At 44.9% G+C, this 25,659-nt stretch overlaps 1 protein-coding gene across 2 annotated transcripts; it reads left to right on the top strand.

Moving 5' to 3' along the window:
- Positions 1 to 288: 288 nt before the first annotated feature.
- boc (BOC cell adhesion associated, oncogene regulated) lies at positions 289 to 25,659 on the top strand. Of its 2 annotated transcripts, none has more exons than XM_018673863.2 (18): positions 289 to 563; positions 13,100 to 13,228; positions 13,859 to 14,131; positions 17,569 to 17,715; positions 18,644 to 18,787; positions 19,271 to 19,564; positions 20,455 to 20,727; positions 20,819 to 21,087; positions 21,175 to 21,340; positions 21,966 to 22,034; positions 22,313 to 22,522; positions 22,889 to 23,064; positions 23,170 to 23,392; positions 23,523 to 23,708; positions 23,799 to 24,010; positions 24,107 to 24,195; positions 24,307 to 24,458; positions 24,552 to 25,659. In XM_018673863.2, the coding sequence occupies exons 2-18, from the start codon at positions 13,117 to 13,119 to the stop codon at positions 24,716 to 24,718; spliced, it is 3,162 nt and encodes a 1,053-aa protein (XP_018529379.1). In that variant the 5' UTR covers positions 289 to 563; positions 13,100 to 13,116; the 3' UTR covers positions 24,719 to 25,659. The 2 variants fall into 2 exon arrangements, with proteins under 2 accessions (XP_018529379.1, XP_018529378.1); XM_018673862.2 differs by lacking the exon at positions 289 to 563 and adding an exon at positions 6,013 to 6,160.

Consider the following 25,659-nt stretch of genomic DNA (forward strand, 5'->3'; position numbering starts at 1 on the left):
TCAGGGGGAGACAGAGCAGGAGGAGGGGGAGGGGGGCACACTTTTCTCCTCCAGGACACCGTAGCTCTGAGGAAATTAAGTTTTTAGGGAGTTTTTCTTGATATATAGACATATATATATCTGTCAGTACATTATAAGTGCTCATCCAGGATCTACTTTCACTCACAACCCCTGGAAAGTGCCCAGCAGCTGTGTGCACAGATCTGCAGTCTGGAGAAACGGCGGTGCAATACCCTCTGTGGGGTTTTGGGAGCCAGTCCCTATTGTTCAGATCCCTCCTCCTGCTTGGGAAGTGGGAGGACCCGAAAAGGCGTCGCAAAAGGGAGAATTGTTTGAGAGCTCAGTCATCCAAAAACGGCCTTTCAATGTGAGAACTTGGGGAGCCCGAAGAAAATGTCGGTGGCATCGCAGTAAATTACTAAAGCAGCGAGGCTTTAGAAGGGAAAAGAGAAGTAAAAAACGGGTTGTTTTCTCGGGGACTAAAAACTTCAGCGCAGGAGGAAGAGGCGAAGAGGAGATCGGTCGGTGAAAACGAGGTGTGAGCACCAGATAGAGCAGATTTGGTGAGTTTTATCCCTTCATGCGGTCCATGTTTTTGCGGCGTTACTCTGAGTATCAACATATGTTACAAACTTACACATACATGTATCAGTTTGGATGCGTGTTTGCAGTCTGACATAAGTCTCTACCAACTTAAACGTTACTTTATTTATAGAGAGAGTTGTGATTTGGGTGTTGGAGCACTGCTTCATGCTGGTGACTGCTTTGATAGCCGCATTTGTTTTGTTTTTTCGGCTTATTGATTCACATAAACTTTTCCACAAACTCTCCGCATCGCCGATCGCCTGTATTTGTGTTGAAGCGTGTGTTTTGGGGCTCGGTTGTGGAGTTAGTTTTGGAAGAAAAAGTCTACATTACTTTCGGACTTAGCCTGTTGTTGATTGGTCGAGCTCCGCGTCCGTATTTCTCTAACTTTTTCTCAGTTTTACGCATTTATCTGGCATCTGTTACAGCACTATACAGGCATGTGGATGGGAATCAGCCTCGTGTGACACGTTGCAGAGATTCACAGTTGTGTTTCTGGACAAACAGTGTGTGTTTTTGGGGGAAATGTGTCTTGGCGTTTTGCAGGCCGCAGCCTATAGTCGCTCCCATAGGGTAACAGAAAACAGACATGGTGAGCCCTGCCAGATTTACCCCCATATTATCATAGGGGAGTGCAGCAATGTAGTGGTGAATGTAAAGGTTGCTTCAAGAGTGTCGTTAAGTCTGTGCCTGGTGTGAGGAAAGCAGCAAAGATCCAGACCAAATCAAGAAGAGTGTCATGTTTTCATTGAGGAATCAGTTTCTTAATGAAGATCATGTGGAAAAAGAGACAGTTTTTGAAGATATAACTTCCACATTACATCTTGTATTTTCTTGTTAATGTGCAGGTTTTACTGTTTACTGTATGGAACAAATCATATCAATGCTACCTGTCTATTCTACAGTCACAGTCTCCCCTCACCTCCAAACCAGACTCCTGTTGTCAGAATAACCCAGTTAAAGCCTCCAATAAACTGACAGCTGCTCAGTGCAGCCGTACAGGAATGCAGCATCCTGCCTCCCTGTCAGGAGAGTCTCTCCTGATATCATCCCCTCATTCAGGTCTGATTTTAATGAGAAAATGTTTGTCTTAATCCCCGGGGCTGCTAATGAGTGTTGGCCAGGGGTGTCACTCACCGTGGGGGCTCCGGTGGAGACACAGAGGAAGGAGGGTGACGAGGGGGGGCAATACATGGACATGGAGGAGGAGGGCCTGCAGGAACAGCCGCAGGGGCTCAAGTTTCCAACCCCAGGTGTCGTTTTGTTGTTGGATTACGTTTAGCCTCCGCTGCCTCGCATGGAGGAGCCCTCGGCCGATTCAGTGACAGACATGGCATCAGACAAGAGGGCCCAATTGTTCCTGCAGAATCAATGTCACTTGGATTAAAAGTCGAAACGAATGGCCTGGCCTCCTCCAATTAGGCGCACAGCTTATAAGGGAATTAATTGGGCTCAGTAAAAAGGAGCCTCTTGTTGGGTTTGTTGTTGTTGTTGATCATCTCTGGCAGTCGGGTGGATCAAAGTTGAACTAATTGATTCCAGTCTGATTATCTGCCTGTTTCTCACACTGCTTTGGCCCTTTTGGTTACTCGTATGGTGAATGGAAAAACATAATTATAGGAGTTCATAATCAATTTTACAGGAGACTGTGAAACTATGATTTTTTTGGGTGAGATACAATAAAGCAGACTCAGTTCATAGCTTCATACCACAGACACACTTGGAGTCCCTCTAGAAGTATTATAACACCATGTTTTTATTAATTCAGGATGTGAAGATGAACGATCGCTTTCAGGCTGCAGCCCAATGCCAAAACATGAGTTACTTCCTGGAATTACAGAAGTTGTACCATTGATAGTCCTTAAATCAAAGCTGAAACAATCAGTCGGTCAACCAAGCAGTGGAAAATTGATAACTTGTTAGTCGTTCAGGTCATTTTCAGGCAAAAATGCCAAACATCCTGTAGCTCGAGCCTCATAAATGTAAGGATTTGCTGCCTTTTTGTCATATATGATAGCAAACTGACTAATGTTGGGTTTTGGACCGTTGTGTGTCAGTCAGTCAGTTTCTAGATGTTACCATGCACTAACTAATTGTAACTGGAATTTTCACTATTTTTGGACATTTCTTAGACAAAAAAGGTGATTGTCAGACTAACTGATGATGAAAATAATCATTACTTGCAGCTGGACAACAGTAAAGTAGACATAGTCCATTGCTGAATACTACAGGCATGCTTCAAGTCCCCATAGCAGTGCTATAATATGTTTTTTCTGTACAGGCTGTTGTGATGAATGAGACACTTTCAGACTGAAGTCCCAACTAAAAAATTCCCTTAAAAATGTACAAACGTCCTTTAAAAGTTATTAACTGTCAGGACTGAAAGTGTCCAAACAGGATGGGAAACTATCTTATATTGTTTTTTTGGTTCCAGAGTCTGATGTGATTGTTACCAGGCAGACCTTCACAGTGAAGCCTGAGCTCAAAATTATATTTGATTGATCTTGGTTACCTGCCAAACAGACATGTAGTGGAGACAAAAGCTGCTACTTTTCCACTTATTTGGGCCAGAATCTGGTGGATACGTTTTCATCCACTCTATAGGAGCTGAGTTTTCATATGTGTTCTGCCTTGTAAAGAAAAGTTACTGTGTGGATTTAGGTGCGCAGCCAATAGCAATAGACTTTCTCGCTCATATCTTAGTTGGGTTTCAAACTTTGCTCTGCCATATTGAAGTATGATGTAAGATATGAGTGGAAGGATAGGATTTAACTTGTTTGACTCTTGCCTTGAACAGCCTGGTGTGTTTTTTACATCTGGATGTAAATCAAAGTCTTAAGATGGAGATGGATTTCAAGATGCGTTTCGTGATCACAAACAGCCAGTGGTTCCATAAGGACTGCTATTACTGCTCCGATCTCATGTTTGCCAGCCAAAAGTTTTGCATGCGGTGCTGGAAAGCAATATTGTTGTTGTAGAGGGTGTAGCATTAGTGTTAATTGACAAAGGAGAAAGAAATCCTTCCTGAGGGCACGCTTTCATCTCTATGACAGCAGGTACACTCATGCAGTCATAACAGCCTGCAGGCAGAATCACACGTGTGTGTATGTGCAGGTTTTTTGTGCATGTGAGTGACAGTTCCTGTCCAATTAGGATTATCTCTCTGCACTGGAATGTATTGCTTGGCATTTTTGGTCCTGAACTGGCCTCACCTGTGTGATCGTTTTGAGATTACTGAAACAAAAAGAAGAGGAACAGAGTGTGTGTGTGTGTGTGTGTGTGAGAGAGAGAGAAAGAGAGGGGGTAGTTTACACTTCATAATTTCAGCGAGAGTTTCTCTGGGTTATTGTACTTTTCATAAACGAGCAAAGATCGCACTCATCGCCAAATAAGGCTGCCTCATTTCTCGGGGCCGGACGTTATTGGCCTGTTGACATACGGTGCATTAGTCCTCCAGCGCTGACAGATTGGAGGCTTGGGGCGCTAGGCCCTCGTGCCCCCGGGAGGGTTTCTGTGTCCAGTCAAGACATTGGATAACTACAGAGGGACACCTGGGTCGGCAGGTGGCCGGGGTCCAGACCCCCCTCCTCTGGGGCTGCATACCTCCTCTCCTCCTGATCCTCCCTGTCAGCCAGGACCACAGAGTGAGGGAGGAATGTAAGCTTTAAAAAAAAAAAGAGGGGAATAGTGAAGGAGAAAGTTCTGGAGAGGCTAATTATTTTTCAAATAGCACGCCTGTCCTCAGTTTATATGTGTATCATAAATATAATCAGGCTTTCAGTCATTGTCTTAACAGCCTAATAGGGATAATCCAAAGTCTTTAAGCTAGTTGAGTTGATTTGTTCCACTCTTAAAGTAAAAGTTAAGAAGCTCTTGATTGGATAATGAAGTTACCCAAACCATGCTCTCACTCTCTCCCTTTTACACACACATGCAAACACAAACACACACATTGTGAGTGTGGTGTGAGTGCTGTTAGATCATTGATCAACTCCAGACTCCGGTAAGAAAGCTGTGTGTGTGTGTGTAGACAAATAGCCCTGTGTGTGCAAAGCAGATATTTGGACAAAGATTAGAGGGGTGTTATTACGAGCCAAAAGCAACCCAGACACTCTAGCATCATTCACACACAGACACGAGGCTGCGCTCTGACTGGGACTGCTCAATTTAAGCCTCTGTCAAGTCACTTTCTCCCCTTTGTTTCAGCTGTATCACATCCACATTTTTAAGATTTGTCTAATTTCTGATGGTTTATTCTGAGTCTATGAGTCAGGTATTGTGCACAGGCTACAACCTGAAGTCTTGACACATTATTATCCTTTCTTCTGCTGTAATATTAACTGTCTTCCTGTCCTGAGCATGTGTGAACGAAACAATAAAAGCACCAGAAAGGCAAAAAAACGTCAAGGAATCTGGGTTGTGTTCCAGGGCTTTAACCAATAATCAGATTTAAAGTGTTGCCCCAGAGAGAGAGAGAGAGAAAAAACTCATCATTGAAGAATGTCAAGCTGGCAGGAGAAGACATGATTCAACAGAATAAATCACTGGGCACCAGATTAGTTAGTTATTGGGCCCCCGAGGTTATCGCAATTGGAATTTTCCATCGACAGTGCTCCTCTGTCTGCTGTCCAAATGGCATGTGTGTGAAGTTTTATTTAGTGATATTTCAGAGCTTTCTCTCGTAGGATAATGCACATCCGTGACTCTGAGTGACGGGACAAATGGTAGCTCTGCTTTACCACATCTCTCTCTCTCACACACACAAATCCAGCTTCTGAAACTGAGAGCTCTCTTTGAAACGAGCCTCCTCCAGCTGTTTCTCCTCTTAAGAAACTCTTTCAGACCCGGCGGCTTTTGCTTTATAACCATGGAGCAGAACAGTCAGAAGTCAAAAGTCGGTTGCACCATCTTGAGCGCAGTTGACGCCCTTGCTCGCCGTTCAATTTCCTGCCACTTCTCCATTTTCTAATTCCTCCTCATATCTGTTTTTCCTATAGCTTTCTCCTCCGGTCGTTTCATATAACTTTACTGCCTTTCTCCATTCCCTCATCTCTCTTTCCGCTCCCCCTCCCCGATCTCTCTTTGCCTTATCTCAGTTTCCTAATGCCTCCACATATCTGTTTTTCATATAATATTTCACTCGCTCTGCTTTTCTCTTCCTTCCTTCATCTCCCACTGAGAGTTCTAGGGCCAGGCAGCCCTCTCTCTCTTTCTCTCCCTCTTTTTTTCCTCCTGGTTCCTGCTGAATAATGGGGAGAAATTGCTCTTGATTTATAATTGGTTCCATTCACTCTGATGCATGAGCTGCCAAAGGAGTTGGGGGCCCCTTTCACCCCCTCACATCCCTCCTCCCTCCCTTCTCCTCCCTCCCTCCCTCCCTCCCCTGCGACGCAGGAACACACAAGGAGCAGGCTGCAGATATGTACAGCTATGAAAGTCTATATTAGCATGCATGAACGCCGTAACGTGTATGTAGTTTATCTTTCAGGCCGGGGATAAGTGGTAGCCTGTTTTTTTGCATGTTGACATTTGGTGTTGGAAAAACTTCCTGAGGTCTGCATATTTATGTGCCTCTGTGAGTATACTTTTACCATGTAATAGGAGTTTGTGTGATTGCTTGCTTATGTGTCATCAAGTGTGTGTGTGCGCACGGAGAGAACACAAGCAGGGAAAGAATGGTTGTGGGTAAATGAAAAATGTAACTGCATGCGCGTGTGTGTTTTGTGTGATGAGTACTGTGAAATCCTGGGTATTAGTTAGTTTTCCCAGTAGAGTATGGGAATGATTATGTGTGTGTGTGTGTATGTGTGAGATCCAGACTCAGCGCTCAGTTAAAGCTTCTTAGAAACCGTCCACCAAAGACACACTCACTCCACTCCATATACAGTGGTGCCTTTAAATATTTTGTAGTGTCCAAAAAGTCAGAGGATGATTAGTTTTGATGAAATTACTTAAGCGATTAATCTACTATCAAAATGTTTGAATATATGAGGATGATAAATGCATACACTCTGTAATAAATATTAATTCATTTTAAAGTCATAATCGTTGCTTCAGCCTCTTAGATTTCATTTTATTCTATTTTTTTAAATGTATTTAGTGAGCTAGATAAACCACAGCTAACTAGCTACAGTACCTAGCTGACTGGCTAGCAAGCTACCCATCTATCCTATCTGTTTTAGATCCCTTTTCTATTCATCTTTACTTCTTTCCCTCTGTCTGTATTTCTATCCTCCCTTCTTCTATATACATTGGGAATGTGTCTTAACGTCTTCTCTTTCTTCATCCCTCTCTCGCTCTGTCATTCATCGCTTCCTCTTCTATCATCCTTATTTCCTACCATCTATCCATCTGTCTATCCTTTTTTGTCCTTCTGTCTGTAATCTTTTCCTCTCTCCATCCATCTTTCCTTCCAACCACGCATCCATATTTTCCTTAAAATCCTTAAAATCATCCTTCCATCATACACCTCTTATCTTTCCTTTCCCCCTATGCACTCACCTTTCCTTTCTACTTTTCTTTTTGCTACCCATCCATCTATCTTTCCTCCTCTCTTCCCCCATCTTAGCCATCCATCCATCCATCTTCCTTCCCTCCCTCCCTCTGACGTGATTGTCTGGTACCTACATCACTGTTTGGACCATCTATCTGGCTTTAACTCCCCCAGCAGCCGTGATGACCTGATCCTGTTCCCATGGCCCTGGTGGGCACGCTGGCATCCCACACCAGGCAGAGGAATGCGGGTGGGTGTGTTCACCATGGCACCATAATTAGCTCTCCGTGGTTAATTCAGCTTCGTTATCTAAATTATGCAAATGCAGCGGTGCCTAATTGATTAGAACGCCCCCCTCCTTTCCATTGCAGGGCCTGTCCAGATCCCTCTCGTTAATCCTCGAGACGCTCTGTAGCTCGTTAGTGTCGGTTTGGGGGGGCGAAGGGGGGTTTGGACGGGCATATAGCTCGTTAATACTTTGTGAAGCGTGTGCATGTGTGTGTGTGTGCGTGCGTGTTAGTATTATGAAGGAGGGGGTAAATTCTCAGCCTTGTTAGGGATGCTTAGATGCTTTTGATGTGTAATTTTATGGCATGAGAACGAGTGATGTCTCGAGTGGAGGATTTGGACTGGCCCCCTCTCCACCTGTTGGCCAGAGTTTTCATGCCAAGATAAGACTCCAGAAGGTTCTCTTCTTCTTCCGTCCGGGGGGAGCGGAGAGATAGCTGGGAATAGATTTGCGATTTATTTTCTGCCAAGTTTTTGTCTGTGTGAAGAACAGCAGAGAAGTATGGAGATTCTTCACTTCAGTTTGTGTTATCTGTTGCACACGCAGTATAAATATCATCTTACTATATATTTATCAGTTTTAATACAACATGGCAAATCAGATATGACAGAATTAAACTAAACAATTCCAGACAATGAGCATTTGTTAATATGTCAACTTGGGCTTTGGGAACAAGTCTTACTATTTTCTAAAAAGTAGTAAACCAAATGATTAATCAGCCAATCAAGAAAATAATGAACAGGTTAATCAGTAATGTAAATAGCCCTTGATGTAATATCTTGTTGCTCTTTCCCTGTGTGATGGTCTGATGGTAAATCAGGGCGTGTTCTTGGTTTGTTAAGCAATCCCTGGACCCTCCTCGTCCTCTACCGCTCAGCACAAACCCGGGCCAGACCGAGAGGCCAGCAAACAGATTGACAGAGTGAGGGGAAAATATGTTGGGACATTCAGTGACGCTCTCACACACGCTCTCTCAAACACACCCTCTCATTGACGAGGCCCTGCTCTCTCCTCCTGCTCGCCTGCCAGTTGACATCCTCTCTATTAATTTGAGTCGCCGTTCTGCTTTCTCAGTCAACCCCCCCCCCTCCTCAAATGCCTCCATAAACCCCCTTCACCCATCTCGCATCAATCCATGAAGGCATTGAACCCACCCCCTCCTCCTGCCTGCCTGCCTCCCCAAACTCTCCCCACACCACTCTCAAACCTCTTGGTCATTGAGCCCCCCCCCCCCTTCTCTTTGGTCATTGAGCAGGGCCCATCAGCTCTTCCCCGGGCCCTTCAGAGTAGCGTCTCCCCTTTCTCCTGGGGTCCACGGGGTCTTTGTCCGTGCACCGGCTCACTGCTTTACAATGACTCTCCACTCTATTAAGGTGCGTTCTGCCTGTTAGCGTCGCCAAGGGCAACCGGCCTCCCGCATGGCTGCTATGCAGCATGGCATTGTGGGCCGCGGGCCCGAGCGGGGCAGTTGAACCCCCGGCACTCCTCACACTTGACACCGCATGTGTTTATCTAAAGGGGGGGCTTTGTGGTGTTTGGAGAACCTCGATGGAGGGTAGGGGAGGTGGGGGCCACGGGGTGTAAAAAGACGTAAAACTGGGGGAGGAGGGCAAGAGGGGAGTTTGGGGAGGTGATAAATATTCAACAGCTCAGCTCCTCAGAAGGAGTTACTACCCTGCTACCCCTCCACCACCACCTCCTCCCCTCCTGTGTCCTCTCCATGCCAGAAAGCAGATGGAATGTGAGAGCTCAGGGAGGAGGCTCCAGTCTGGTTTTATCCAATTAGCAGGGTTGTCAAAATGAATTTATCCACGGAGGCAGGGGGACAATGGGACCGGCAGTGGCCCAGGAGAACAGGGGCCCCGGTGTCTTTACTTAGCACGCTCACAATGAACTTCTGTCAAGTGACTCTCTACCACAACGACATATAAGGAACTTGCATACCTACACTCATGATGCATGCCTGCACACCACCGCCAAAACCCTCTCCTTGTCCTCGCAAGAGATATATACACCACAGATGTCGCACATGAACGCACCCACAGACACCTGTGTTCAGAGCCGCTTTTAAATCTTCTGAGTCGAATGCAAGTCAAAGTCTTAAGTCCCTGAGGGGAGGTCCAAGTCAAGTTTTCTCAAGCAAAATACAAGTCAAGATGCTCTCAGGTCTTTCTCTCTCATCCAACCTTTTCATCATCTGTTGCTGTTGCACCTCAACTCAGGGTATCTGAATACAAGTCTAATACCAGTGGTTTGTTTTTTCCCACATTGAAACTCTGTATACCTCAATGCTTGGAATTCATTGGCTTAACTTAGAGTGGAAACTTCTTGAAACTGTTTTTGATATGGATCGATGAAGTCATGGCCGATACCTCAAGATGAATCAATTTTTAAGATATTTGGCCATGCAAAGCAAACCTGTTGTTAGGCCTGGGTAGTGATTGACATTTTTAGGTACTAGTGTTGAAAGGATAGGTGAGTTTTGGTATTGTCAACAATATTCTACTTCTTTAATGCCTTTCTTTGAGGAATAGTGGCACATTTTTGTATGAAACCTGGTGAAATCTGTTGCCTAAACACAAACTGTTGCACAAGAACTGCCTAAAAGTAGACTGTGAATTGGATCAGACGTTTGATGCCAACTCTCTGCAGCAACAGACACATTTTGATTGATGACAAATTAAATTGAGGTTCGATACACAGCCCTACCTGTTGTTGTTGTTGTCGACTGTAATAGATTCTTTAATTTAAGACTTGCTTTCAAGTCAAGTCTTTTGAGAGTCATTTCTCATGTAAGCTGAGCCACGGTGTAGTTAAGTCTCAGTTCCTCAACATGAAATAGTTCTACTCTCCAGTAATCATACTTCTGCTCTGGAGCTGGCAGATTTGAAAAGTTCACACAGTTCTCCTCAATGCACTGTCACTGAAGTATGTTTTAATACCACAAAGCCGCTCACACTGAGTGTGTTTTTCGTTACTGTTAAGAAACAAAACAGTCACAGGCACACACACACACACACACACACACACACACACACACACATTCTCTTGGTTCTTAATTTAGTGGAGCTGTCTGTGTGTGTGCTCTGGTTTTTATCAGTCTCGCTGATGTGTAGGAGGCTCTCCTCTCTCTGTCTGTGACTTCTCTGGGAAGGATGGATGGAAAAAGTTGGACGTAGATGTCAGGCCAACTTTTCATCTTGTGGCAGGGTATCTGCTAAGCAAACACAGGACCCAGCTGACTAATGAATCAGACAGACAGGCTCAGAGGAGTGAGGCTCTTTTTTTAAGGGAATGATGATGTACGAGGGGCCTTTTCATACTGCTATTACAACGATGCCCTGTCTCTGTTTCTGTCTTGGCCTGTGTCACTGTCTCAGCTTTTATTTTGAAGTGAAAGAGACAAAAACTGGACAGTTACCTCAAGGCTGAGTTAACATGCCCCGCTGTGGGTCCAGTTGGCAGGCTGACTGGTGTGGTTTATGGTTAGTGACTCTCACAGTTGGGACAGGTGCTCGATACAGATGTGTGTCTTCTATGGGCAGCTGTCCTGGGTTGTGTCCATACAGCGACCGGCCACAGAAGCCACAGGCCTTCAGCTATGCCTGCTCCTGATCCCACAGTAGCTTGCTGTTTGTTTACCGAGTCAGCCCACTACTGATGGGCCACTCTGAGTGGACCAGTGAGTAAATGAAATGGTACATGTATGTTGGGATTATTTTCTTTGCTGAAAATGCCTACCACAATACTCCAAGTGTTTCACAGTGTGTTCGAATTGTTTTTTTGATCTGACTACAGTCCCAAAACAAAGATATTTAATTTACAGTCATGTAGAACTGCAAAGCTAGTGAGAAGCTAGTGACAGGAAAATGTTTAACGTTTTTTGCTTAAAGCGTCCATAATCAATATTTCTATGTTAATAATCAATCATAGGAATAGTTGTATGTGAAAGGGGTCATTCACTGTGAGGAACCCACACAGATAATAATTACCTGCCTCCATAATTCCCCTCCGTTCTAGGGAGCATTTAAGCATCTTTAAGCTCATTGTTTACATTTTTGGGCCCAGAACTTTAATGTTTTGATTCACTCTCACGGCTCTCACCGACTTTGTTTTCAGCCACAGCGAGCAGCTGTTTTCTGCAAAAAATCTCTAAAAGTCTACTTCCTGCCAGCACTAAATAACTAGCTGTATAACATAGTGTAATATAGTGACCAGAAACACAACGCCAAATGAATTCTAATATTTCTCTGCAAATGCTAGATGCATAAAAAGGCAGTTGTTTGCTAAAAAGTTAGCCATATCAACATAAAAGGTAGTGTTGTGTTTCTGTTGCCCCCTAGGGGCAAAAAAGTTGATGAATAAATAAATGAACTTAATTCACCAGGTGATTAATTCACAATCAGTACAGTTATTCGCTGTTTTTGTACATGTCTGAGAGTAGCCCTGCTGTTCATGTTGTGAAAATTACTCTAAAATTGTTTACACACATTCATAACGTGCAATTAAAATCTAGCAGGGTAATGTGTGGCCTAGTGTGTCAGTTGGCGTAGTTAACAGCTGCTTTTCCATCAGCATGCTGCTTTGCTCAGTTTCAATAAATGTGCCAGGCAGTTAAACTGCTGCCATTAGATGATGAAGGTGCACTGTAAGAGTTTCCATTCTCTTACTGTCCTGCTTTGGCCCCTAGTGTGTAGTCCCCAGTCTCTGGGCTTCATTAATCATTGCCTTGCCATAATAACATCAGGACAAATATGTATGAGAAAGTTATGTGCTGCTTCCATTTTTACTGTAGCGACACAGAACAGTTTATGCCCTTGAGTGTGTGCATGTTCAGCAACATGTATGTATATGAGAGAGTGGGAGAAAGAGAGGTTCAGCTTTGCAGGACCACCCTCCTCATTCTGACGGGAAGTTGTTAGTTTAACCTGACAGGAAAGAATTTGGGAAACTTGGCAGCAAGCGACAAGGGAGAGAGAAAAGCTCCTCTCTCTACATTAACTGTTAATAGACTGACCATTACCGTCGTCTTCTCCATTTTGCTCCCAATGCACACTGCACTGAAGAATAAAAGAGCCCACCTCTCCTCCATCTCACACATGTGCACACGGCTGTGATATATATTTCCCCCCCGGCCCCCTCCCTGCCTTACCTCTCATTAGTTGTTCTTTGTCCCGACTCTTGAATGCAGCCTGTGTGTTTTCCCTTCTCTCCTTTCCCTCCCTCTCCCCCCTCCCTCCCTCCTTCCTCCTCCTGGACCGTCTACCTGTATCGGTTACACCTGAGCGGGAAGGTGGAGGGGTCGGGTTACGGCCTGCAGAATGAGGGCGCCCCTTTGATGAATGCAGGCTGGATGGGTGCGGGTGCAGGCGGAGGAGGACATGGGGTTAGCAGTGGGATGGGGGCTGACAGAAAAGAAAGACTTTATTTGTGTCTGGAGTTTGGCTGCTGAGGGTGCTGCAGAGTGCACCGCCTTGCCTGGTTTGTGTTTCGTTAATGGGTGCCTGTTTGTGTCGTATGTGTACACAAGTACGATAGACGCAGAGAGTGTGTTATGTATGAATTCGAGATTTCATGTTTATGTGGATGAAGATGTATTTTGGTGGGTTTGTCTTGTCCTCATGTCTATGTTTGTTTCAGTCAGGGGAAGGTGGTTTACGCCATTTGCTTTGGATACACCAGGTCTGTAAATGGCCCTCTAACCTTCTCCTGTGTGTGTGTGTGTGTTTCAGGTGGTAGTGTATGGAAGATGTCTGGAAAATTAGACTGGACTCCGTGGATGAAAAAGAGAAGGGCTCCAGTTTTGTGCACCCTGGGTGCAGTACTACTGTGCTGCCTGCAGAGCGGTGCCTCTATCTCAGGTGAGTGGACGAAATGAGATGTTAAAGAAGTAGAAAGAGCTTCCAATTGTATGCACTCTATCTATACTCTATACTTTATGAATGTCTTTACCTTAGTTTTTCCAACACCTGGTGCAGGAGAAGCTTCGCCAGGGATAAAATATTCTGGCACACAGGGAGGGAAGTGTTTTATGTGTCTGGCAGCAGCAGTTTGTTTGACATAAATCTGAAGAAATAGGTAGTTTGCATAAGCTGTACTTACCACCATGAGTGAGCTGAAAAAGAAAAGAAGCATTGTATGTAGAGCTGCAACGATTAGCCCACTAATTGATTAGTCCATTGAAAGAAAATTGGTAACTGTTTTGAAGGTTGATTAATCCTTCATTAATTCTTCATTAATCCTATTTTGTGGCTTTGGGCCCTTGGTCAAACACCATTTCCTGGTTCTATTTACAGACCAAATGATTAACGAAAAAAATATTCAGCAGATTAAACAATGATTGTATGTATCCCCAAAAAAATCCAAGGCAGAAAGTATCACAGTGTTTCCACATTGTTTGACATGTAATCAGGGGGAAATGTCTTTATATGCTGACTTGTATGAAGTAAAAAAAACAACTGACTGACTGCTCTGTATAATCTTTTCTTCAGATGAGGTTCCAGTGTTCACTGAGGAGCCAATGTCAGTGGTGCAGAAGCTGGGAGGCAGCGTGAACCTCCGCTGCAGCGCCCGACCCGCCTCTGCCAACATCAGCTGGCGCCTCAACGGCCAGGAGCTGGAGGACAGAGACCTGGGCGTGGTGCTGGGCCCCAGAAGCCTGTTGATTCCCACACTCTCAAACCTGACGCTGGGGAGATACCAGTGTGTGGCCAGCACCGGCGCTGGAGCCCTGGCCAGCGTGCCTGCTAACGTCACTGCTGCCAGTGAGTAGCCGCCCACACAAAGCTGCGACAAATAAACACAAACACACAGGGCCCCTTTTTGGTTTTGTAGTATCCAAAGAACGCCTTTGACTTAATTTTCCTTTAGCAGAACAAAAACAGTGAAGGGGTGGTATTTGTTTGCCTAAAATCTTCACCAATACAACACTGTAAACGTTGTACTTTTCCACTGCTTGCGGCAGGTCTGAGTCTGATGCTTAGTGATATAATTGGATAGGTAGACAGTATTTATCCTGTGTAGTTCGACAACAGCTGCTGTTAAGCAGTATCATATTGATCTAATAGAGTTAAAGTGAATTATTCTCCATGCTGACATTTTTAGTGCTTTGCCGCTCTGAGTGTGTGGTGTTACATTTGATATGCATCATGGGACCAAGAGAGAGGGGGCCTGAAGCTGTGTAACCTGAGCCGGAGGAATGGAGGGGACCCAGGAGCCGGGGGCCAGTCAGAGCAGCGAGAGGGGACCAGAACTCAGCCTGGGGCCTCCTCCCCTACCTCCACTGGCCCCTCTTCTCCCCACAACACCACATTCCTCTCCACAGGGCCCGACAGCAGGACTCGACAGAAATTATGGCCCCGTAATTGGGTAGAGGGTTGGAGGTGGGGGGAGACATGGGTGTTCTGTGTGTGTGTATGTGTATATGTGCACATGTGACGGGGTGGACAGAGGATATGGGTGTTTGCTTGACTAAAACACACCATTAGGTAAAAAAGAAAGGTGCTGCTAACTGTATTGTTTTACATGTAGTGATGTGATGTATGAGGCTGCCATAGCTGGAGAAACTGGAGGTGTTTTAGGCCAGTCAAGACAAGATCCTTACACAAGATGAGACGTGATGTCACATTCTCTGTCTCCTTGAAGCCCTCCGTAACCTTACACACACTTTCACGTCTCTGCTCCCTCACACATTTCTCACTCCTCACCCTGTCACTTTCTCCCCCCTTCTCTCCTTTCATTATCTTTTGCTTTCCCCTCCTCTTTTTGTTATCTTCACCACATGTTCTTATTTTTCCTCTCATGTCTGCAGAGTGATATTTTGTTAAGCTGTGATTATGAGAGACTGTGCTGCACATGTACAAAGGCATTAAAAGTTATTGATAGCTCCAATAGTGGATGAATCGTGTTGAGATAACCACATGTGGAGCCAGACTCTGTCGCCCCGCCTCCCCCCCCGAAAACTTCTCTAATTTAATAACGGTCTCTCCTCGGCCACCCCCAAACCGCCTAAGGAATTGCTCCACGGGGAGTGTGTACGTGCCTGCCTTTCCATGTGAGCCCTTCTTAGTTGTGCGCACATGTTTTTTGTCATCAGGATAGGTTGATTCCAGACCCTCCGCACTATCCGACTCTGAAGAATCTATGCTTTTTTGGCATCAGTTAAAAGCTCCTCGCTTGAATTCTTGTGCAGACAATCACCCTCCCCCTTTTTTTAGCTGCAGAAAAGACATAAGACATGTATCTGCACAACGTGAACGCACAACACGTTGCACAAACATGTTATAATTCAGATACGCACACACGCAGACCTCCTGCTGCTAAGCATAAAGATGATGAATGCACTGTCTCTCCAGAAATATTTAAGTCAGCCTTGCCAAACAGCCCTGGTGTGGGAGGTCTGCTTCACTTTATGAATACCATCAATCCTCCTTCCCTGCAGGATGCACTCACACACACACACACACACACACACACACACACACACACACACACTCAAAAATACTCGTGCACGCCCGTGTGTAAGCTCACCTGCACGCACACACACCTGAGAGGCACACATGCGGGGTTATTCCTATGAAGAATGCGGGGCAGTAGAGTAGAGGGTGGAGGGGGGGTTAAAAGGTGTAACTGGAGGAATTTGGGAGAAGTAGGCAGGAGGAGGAAGGTGGGATGGGTAGATATGAAGGGGGGAGGCAGAGGAGGGAGGTGGGTGTGGGGGGGCGGGTTGGCTGTAAAAACAGCACCTGATTGATTTAGCAAATGGAGCGCCACACGGTCTCTCTTTAAGGCTTTTCCCCCCCTAACGCACACATACACCACTTACCTTGACATGTCCTGGCTGGGATTCTCATCTTTCAGAATAAGAGCTGAAACAGAGTCAAAGATGGAGTTGTGTAGTTGTCTGTGTTTGTCTATGTGTAGACCCTTATACCCCCCCCACCCCCTCAGAGGCAGCAACAGATCCAGCATGCATGGTGAATAAATCAGTCGCCCACAGTGAAGGTGTTTGCTCAGTTCTTTGAGTAAATCACTGTGAAGTCCCTATCAGCAGATACCCTGCCCTTAACTAAACTTTGCTTATTGAATTAGAGCTGTATACAAAGCCTCATCAGCTGACTGTATATACCAGCAACTTGGTCCTTTTGCCAGAGAGCGTGGCTGGTCCAAGAAAAACACACCAGTTATAGCACCTCTGGAAAGAATAGAGAGAGGCAGTGTTTGTTAAGAATAAATCAACAATGGCTGGTAGATGTTTAATTACATTCCTGGAGAAGTTTTATTTATCTTTCATTTCACTGCTGGACTCCTTCATGACAAATTTCTCCAGTTGTTACTTTACTCTTTTTCCCTCCTGTACTGCCCCCTTTCCTTTTTTTCTTTTCCCAGTCTCATTTTAGTTTCCCTCTGCTTCAGATCTATAAAATGGCAGCATATCCCCCGCTAAGTTTTTTTAGTTTTGCTGTTTCCTCCTCAAACCCAAACTGGATATCTTTTCCCTGAAACTCTATAGGTTGGACACCTCTCACCTTTGACCTCGTGGCCAGGCCTCCGGGCCGCTCAGGCGGGGTGGGTGGGGTGGGGGTTTAAGAGGTTAGAGGTCAGATGAGTGTCTGCGCCGTGCAGACTGTGTGTCTGTGGGACACAGTTGCAGCATTTGGCCCCAGTAATCCCACTCCTCTGTTTCCCACAGAATCTGAACCGGCTCCGGTCCCAGTGTAATGTTGGACAGGATTAACGGCACCTACTCGACTGTTACAGACACCACTTTCAGGCTTTGGACTTATCCAAAGTGACATGAAATGAGTAAAACAGAAAAATCAGACAGACAAATTTTGTGCCTTTTGTCAGATCAAGTTAAGACGGGCAGTGGGAAAGAAATTACCAAAAGGAGGTAGAAGAGGTTTTTCTTTCAAAGAGAGAGCTCAAAGGAGAAGCTGTGGGAATGTGGTTACAATACAATGGGGACAAGCTGATGTGAGTGACACCCAATATGGAAACAGCAGAGTTATTACAGAGTTTATTATTACTCAGAATCTTGTGGTTTTCTTCTTCTAAAGCTGAGGAATGACTGTATACATGTGCAGTTAGATGTGATTTACACAGTGTATTAGGATGATGAAAGAATCCTGAACTGTGTTGCTGCAACACGACAGCACTGATTTTTTTTTTTTCTTTTTCCTCTCTCGCCTGTGTTTTTCAGAGTTGCGGGACTTTGAGCCCGACGACCAGCAGGAGATCGAGGTCGATGAAGGCAACACGGCTGTTATTGAATGTCACCTCCCCGAAAGCCAGCCCAAGGCTCAGGTCCGCTACAGCGTCAAACAGGAGTGGCTGGAGACATCCAAAGGTACTGAGCTGCTTCATTTCATCAGCATCTCCCATAATATCCACTGCCTCTCTTCCTACTTCCCTGTTCATTCCCATCTTCATAATTTACCGGAATGCTATAATCCTGCTATCAGCGCCATTATAAAACCGGTGATAAGAGTGTTATCTGGACAATGTTTAAACATGGGAATGCAGTTGTTTATTTTTCAAACTATTTACTTCTAAGTTGCCTGGAAGAGAAGAAAAGCTCCGGTGGTTTGTGTCTGGTATGCTGATGATGCCTGGGAGCTGTAGGTACTGATATCTGCAGCTTATCTATGAGGAAATGAATACCACATAGATGAGCCTTCATCAGCTCGTTCATGGTCAGACTCTAGGGCGCCACCTTGTGGCCTCTGCTGGTCATGCAGATGTGCACTGGAATGGCACAGAGGACTCATGTTACACACAGTGCTTCACAATATGGACCTGATATTTCTGTGGTTCCTCGTTGTCTTAGTTATATCCCTGAATTATCATACATATGTTTTCTCCAATATTCCTGCCTCAAAGTTTTAAAATAAATGTTTGCACCACCCCACATTTCCTCACCAGTGTCCATAAAATGTTATTATATGTTATCATATGTGCATTTTCTAATTTTATATTCTGGAAAAAATGTATAGCACATCCACACCAGTCAAATCTACACTTTACTGTTCATTTAAATACTTTAAGTTTTAGTTTTTAACTTTGAATAATTATATTTCTCTTCAGGAGTATGTCACCCTGCCTTTCACTTCATATAACAAAGTAAATCTTTCAGTGGTTGTGTCCTGATAGCTGAATTGTAAAAACTTTTGAATCTTTGTCCTCAGCCCACGTAGAGCAGTAACAGCTCCAACAGAAGCTGGATTTAGCTCTGATTCATTATGGGTCAATCTTGACATCTGTTCTTTTTCCTGCAGGGAACTACCTCATCATGCCGTCAGGGAACCTGCAGATAGCCAACGCCACGCAGGACGATGAGGGACCGTACAAGTGTGCTGCTTACAACCCCGTCACTCAGGAGGTCAAAACATCCACCTCTGCCGACCGCCTACGCATACGCCGTGAGTCACCATCTCCAACACACTGACAATAAGACAGAACAGCAAGTCCCTTTTTAATTAGCACAAGTTGTTCTAATTAAAATGCATTGGAAAGATGCGTAACCAAAATCAAGGGTCACACTGAAATATTCACTGTTCATTTAATGGGAAACTACATCAGATAAAATTAAAGACATTATTAGAGAGCTTGTAACTGTTACTGTAGGAACATGTGGTGCACATGTGTCTCATACTTCCAAGTTTGTGTGACTTTTATCATCAGCTCTTGCCAGGATACATTTAGTCACAGGTGATGACGTGCACAATTTATGCTTTTGCGTCTACAAAGGAAAAGATGAAAGTGCTTCACATTGTGATTTAAATTCTTGGTATTCTGGATGTAATTTCAGCCACAACAGGTGTACAAGCAATTTAAAGAAATGGAGACGGGTGCAGAGCTTGTCCACATCATATTCATGTCCTGACTGTTTTCGTCTTTTCCAGGCTCCACTTCAGAGGCGGCTCGTATCATTTATCCACCAGCGTCCCGTTCCATCATGGTGACCAAAGGCCAGCGGCTGGTGCTGGAGTGCGTGGCCAGCGGCATCCCTACTCCGCAGGTTACGTGGGCAAAAGACGGGCAGGACCTGCGTTTCCACAACAACACACGCTTCCTGCTTAGCAACCTGCTGATCGACGCGGTGGGCGAGGGCGACTCTGGGACCTACATCTGCCGGGCAGACAACGGCATCGGCTCAGCCAGCTCTGCGACGGTGCTCTATGATGTACAAGTGTTCGGTGAGTGAGCCAAAAGTTGTTTCAGCATGTTGTGTGTCTGCTCATGTGTTTGTTAACTGTCCCTAGTTTGTTGCTTCTGTATAATTTGTTTGTTTTTTTAAACCCATTTTTGAAACTGATGTGTTTTGCATATTCCTGTAAAGGCTTTTCATACTGAATGCAGTTTATTCATTTGACTCTACAGGGATTTTTTTATGGGTAGAGTTTTGACTGCATTTAATAATTAGACTGACTCCTGTTTGGCGGATGGAGAAGACAGGGGTCTGTATGTGTGTGAGAAGCGTGTAAGCCCGGGCCAGTGTTGTGTTAGAAGGGGTTGGTGGAGACAGAGCTCTCTATTCTGTAGCAGAGCTTGATTGAGTGTGTCTAGGTTATGGATGACTGTTTTTACAGTGATTTTCGGTGTGTTTTTATGTGCTTGTGTATTTGTGTGTGTGTGTGTGTGTGTGTGCGCATGTGTTGTGGGCTTGTTTCTCTGCAGCTGGCTCTAATTAAAGCCAGAGAGCTGCTGTAGCTGTAATGAGCTCTGTCTTTCCCTGATTCACAAGCAGCCAACCATCAACTAGCTGGCCTGGCCTGCCTTGCTCTACATAGCCCCCCCCATCACACAGCCTGTACACACACGTGTGCATAGTTATGATTTTACTCAGACAGATGTGCTCTTACACATGTGACATGACTAGTTGACAGAAAATTAATGGACAAGCAGTATGATGCATTCACTGGTGTCAGCTCTTTAGATGTTAGCATTTTCCGATTTTTCTCTTTTTTCCATAATTGCAAATATTTTGGACGTAAATCAGACAAAACAAGGAATTTGAAGACATGGACTCGGGCTCAGTCTGTTTCTGTTTCGGCCTCTGACTTGATTTCTCCTCTCTCTCCTGCAGAGCCTCCTCAGGTGACAGTGGAGCTGCAGCAGCAGGAGGTCGTTTACGGAGAGACCGTTCGCATCAGCTGCCAGACCCGCGGTAAACCCACCCCGTCTGTGATGTGGCTCCACAATGCCAGGCCCCTCGCCCCGTCCCCTCGTCACCGCCTCACCGCCCGGATGTTGCGCGTCTCCAACGTGGGCCCTCAGGACGACGGACTGTACCAGTGCATGGCTGAGAACGGGGTGGGCAGCTCACAGGCCTCCACTCGCCTCATCACGGTATCAACTGGTAAGTCACGTACAGTAGTTTGGTAATGTGTCTTAGATTTGGTTTTTACTTTTTCATGGCCCCATAGATGTAATTAACTCTGTCTTTTTAGGGATTTCATCCAGAGGGAAGTTACCCTCTATCTATCGGCCGCTCAGCCCAGACAAGGTGCTGAGAGAGCAGCCACCTATTAAGCCTGGGGCTACAGGCGCCATGTTGCCTCTGGATTGCTCTGAGCTGCCAGGACAGATCCTTCCCGCAGAAGCCCCCATCATCCTCAGCCAGCCACGCACTGGCAAGGCGGACTATTATGAACTCACCTGGAGGCCACGGCATGAACGAGGAGCCCCTGTGCTGGAGTACATGGTCAAATACAGAAAGGTAATTTAAATGATGTTCTAGCCTCCTCATACTTAAGCCTGTACATTGTCTGGGTCTGTAACCGAGCCCTCTGTCTCTTTCTGTCAGGTGGGAGACCCTCTGGCAGAGTGGACGTCCAGCAGTATCTCAGGCTCTCTCCATAAGCTGACCCTGGCTAAGCTGCAGCCGGACAGCCTGTATGAGGTGGAGATGGCTGCCAAGAACTGTGCGGGTTTGGGACAGCCTGCTATGATGACCTTCAGAACTGGCAAAGGTACACACTGTCAGAGCAGTCACAATGTCTGCATTGTTTGAAATGTATGTATTTTTTCCTACCTTGCTGCTTAAAGAATAATACTGGTGTGATTTATTTTTTTATTGTCAACACATCCAATGAAAAGAACTAAACTGATCTCACTAGCAACTGTTAGCTTGATATAACTTATTCATCTGTGCCATAAAGCTCCATTGTTGTCCCAAAACTGTTCAAAAACACTGTTACAGTGAGTGACACATTCCCTTATTGCAGTGTACAGGAGCACTGTAGTTTATTTGTAGATTATGTACACCATCCTGCAGCTGTATAAACTCATTAGTACACCAAATGTGTATTAATCTGTGGCTGAAAATGGTTCCAACAAATGTGCTTTTTATTCCTCTTTGAGAAGATTTGATCAAGAACTACATTGCTGAGGGGAGCCATTTTTAAAGATTTATGTCTTCTGTAGAAACAAACTGGGTGGAGGGTGAGTTAGTCAGTTGGAAAATGCTGATTGACACGTTTTGGCTGGATGGCAAATAAACTGAAATACAGAACATCACTTATCCTTTTAAAATGGATCAGAATGAATTTTCTTTCTATAAAATCTGATGCAATGTTGATGTTCCTCCGTCTACAGGTCGGAAAGGTCTAGGAGGGCAAAATGATCCACCGAAAACTCCAGCTGTTCCTTCACCTAGCCTCTCTCGTGAGTACCTACTCTGTTCCTGTGACAAACTCTTCCCTAATTAACAGCACTAACAATAACAATCACTTCTTTTGTGATAACTGTAAACTTCTGCCCATTCTCCTTATGACTAACATGGACGTTTTTCAATTTCTCTTTCCTCTCTGTCACTCAAGGATGAGCTCTCAGTAAGTCGACCGTAATGTGTTTTTGCCTTCACTGTTGTAATTACAGAATGTTGTATTTGAGTTTATGTCTGTTGTTGTCCTCCATCTGACACCACTTCTCCTCCTCTGCAGCTCCCGAGGCCCCCGACAAACCCACAGTCTCCACGGCAACTGAGACGTCAGCGTACGTGACTTGGATTCCTCGTGGTAACCGCGGCTTCCCCATCCAGTCATTTCGGGTGGAGTACAAGAAGGTGAAGAAGGCTGGAGAGGACTGGGTGACGGCGGTGGAAAACATCCCTCCGTCGCGGCTCTCTGTGGAGATCACCGGCCTGGAGAAAGGTTGGCCATCTTCACACACACTCAAAACAGTGTTTATTATTCACAGCAGTTTTTATTCTTTCTTGGTTGAGGTGGGTGGAGTGGGGGAGTAGTAGGATGTCGTACCATATAATTACAGCGATGATGTCCTGCATAATTACATTCTCACGGCTTGTAAATTCATCAGCATAATGAATGTTGTTCCAGTCATTTCAGTAATTGCTGCCATCAATCAAAACCATAACCAAATCGCAATCAGCATCACGTTTGCTCTGAAAAGGAAAACATAAAGTGATGTGAAAACAAACATCATTAGTCAGCACACAATGAAGAGCTTCATTGTGGTCCCCAGTGACAGATTAGTAATGGTTCTCCATCTCCCTGTAGGTACGTCTTATAAGTTTCGTGTGGTGGCGGTGAATGTGATCGGTTCCAGTCCTCCCAGTGCCCCATCGAAGGCTTACACTGTGGTGGGTGGGAGAACCCATGAACGCCCTGTTGATGGGCCCTACATCACCTACAATGAAGCCATCAATGAGACCACCATTATTCTCAAATGGACGGTGAGTTACCAGAGGAATCCAGTATTAATCAGGATAGATAGAACTTTTTGGAGGCCTGTTTAAAGTTCACTGTGAATGTAACATGATTTATTTCCCTCTCAACAGTACACTCCCGTAAACAACACGCCCATCTATGGTTTCTACATCTACTACCGGCCAACAGACAGCGATAATGACAGTGACTATAAGAAGGATGTGGTGGAGGGAGACAGATACTGGCATTCAATCACTGACCTGCAGCCTGAGACCGCCTACGACATCAAGATGCAGAGCTTCAACGAGAAAGGAGAGAGCGAATTTGGCAACGTGGTGATCCTTGAAACAAAAGGTGAGGTTGTTTTAGGGGAAATATGGCTACTTTGGATGAATCATGAAGCAGCGTAACAGTCAGAGTATCTACTGATCTACTGAGTCTGAGCTGTTTTGTTAACAGTTTTTTCCACTTTTTGCCTCCTCAGCTCGTCCTCATCACCAGCGGCCCGCTCCATCACAGACTCCAGATCCCGGGTTGGAGCTCCCCAACGGACTGGTGCCTCGACCCGGTGACCTCCCCTACCTCATAGTCGGAATTGTCCTGGGAGCCTTTGTCTTCATCATCGTCGCCTTCATCCCCTTCTGCCTCTGGAGGGCTTGGGCCAAACAGAGTGAGTGCTCCTCACAGTTCCTCAAGTCTTTGCAAGAATGAAAGTCTTTTCCTCTACATTCTTTAAAATCTCTTCTTGTACTTATTTCAGAACAAACGGCCGACTTGTGTTTCCCCGCTGTGGCCGCCCCCGTGTCGTCATGCCAGTACACCATGGTTCCCCTTCAGGGACTTGCCCTGGTTGGTCACTGCCCACTGGATGCTCACATGACTGCTCCACATGGCATCTACCCCGCTAATGGAGAATACACTCCTAATGGGAAACCTCACCACCCAACACACTGCCTGCCCGGGCTGCAGCAGGTAAAAAAACTATTTCTGTAGACTGATGCAGGTTGTTAACAAAGTCCTTTTTTGTGCTGGGTATACGTATGATATATATGCTCTTGTTCTTTGCAGGATGAGGTGGATTGTGATATGGAGTGTGACACTTTGTTGCCACAGACCGTGTCAAATGGACATCTGCCCGTCTACCACTACTCCAATGGGTAAGCTTACATACATTGAAAATGTCACATGACACACTTGGAAAATTGGACTGGTTCATTTCACTTCTCTCTGACATTTTCTCAACTGATAAAAACATTTTTCTTCCTTAGTGGTCCAGATCATCATAAACAGACTTGCTGTTCTCCTGATGACTCCACTCTTCAGCTCCTCGACTCTTCCCATCAACACCTCGGTTCACAGGAGCTGGGAGGTGATGGGAGCTTCTGTGGTGGAGATAAAACAGGGGAGGACATCACTCAAAGTACGTGAGAATTCACTCAATAAAATCTGGTGATAGTCCTTTAAATCAATCTTTACGTTTTCTGACCTGTGCTCCATGTCTCTCTCTCTGCAGAGCCAGCGTCTTTCCCTCTTCTATCTCTAGAAGACGAAGGGATTTTCACCACATCCTCATCAACAGCCACAACACCGCAATCCCAAGATACAATACAGGAAGTGAACATCCTCCCAAATGAAGCGTCCCCTGAGGACGAAGGGAGAGACAACACAACAGATGCATAAGAGACTGTTAAACAAACAGAAGAAAACAAGAGAAAATATTTATTTTTGTATCACAGATATTTATATATTTATGCATTTGTACATAAGTGTACTGTATATAAGGTTATTTTCATATTGAAAAAGACTCTAGTCATTCAACCCCCTCTCACTATGTCATGGACAAAGGGAGAACCATGTTGTGATGCTGAACTCTGTCTGCATTTCCTGAGGAGGGAAATAAGTTTGAGACGATATTCCTCATGTGAAGATGATCAGGGGCTTCCTTTCAGCTCAGCACTTCATGTCTAGACCCTCCTCACTCCTCACATCATTCCTTTTAGACCTCCATCCTAAATGTTTGGACTTTAGGTACTTAGCTTTACGTACAACAGAATCAAAGGGACCATTCGAACCAGTCTGATGCTGTAATTATGAGGTGCTTCTTCGCTGTTGCTTTATCGCATTTTCATGATACAACTGTCCGTCTGTCATTTTGTATAGCAGTAACACAAATGTATTATGCATTGTTCATCATTAACAAACTATTAACAAGTGTATGCAACATAAATCATTCTGTTTCAGTAGTGTACAAGAGATTATATATTGTATAGTTATTTATTTTTTTGATTTTATGTTATTTTTTTTTAATCACTGAATGGGAGAGATTCTGGAAAATATCTTTTTAACTCAGTCATTGATAAGCTGAACTTTATACTGCAACCACTTCTGTGTTTACTCATTTGCTGGTTACCAAATGACAGCCAGTGAGGGCGCTGTGACAGGTGTGTCAGTATTATTCCTCCCTCACAGGTCGCTGCATAAGTATTAGTCTTTGCCAGAGACATCTGCAATCAAAATGAAGGAGATCCTGAATCTACACTCCTCCCCTTTTTACGTATAGCCGTTTTGTGGTTGCACATGCTGGAGCACTATTGCATGTAAATAAAAGCTTATGAAATTGA

This window comes from Lates calcarifer, linkage group LG24, assembly GCF_001640805.2.
Source record: "Lates calcarifer isolate ASB-BC8 linkage group LG24, TLL_Latcal_v3, whole genome shotgun sequence".
Taxonomy (NCBI): domain Eukaryota; kingdom Metazoa; phylum Chordata; class Actinopteri; family Centropomidae; genus Lates; species Lates calcarifer.

Bases quoted from the DNA above. Each gene is read 5' to 3' on its own strand.
- boc (XM_018673862.2), top strand. The intron at 13,229-13,858 runs GTGAGTGGACGA...TCTTTTCTTCAG, and splicing joins GAGCGGTGCCTCTATCTCAG to ATGAGGTTCCAGTGTTCACT. The intron at 23,393-23,522 runs GTGAGGTTGTTT...TTGCCTCCTCAG, and splicing joins GGTGATCCTTGAAACAAAAG to CTCGTCCTCATCACCAGCGG.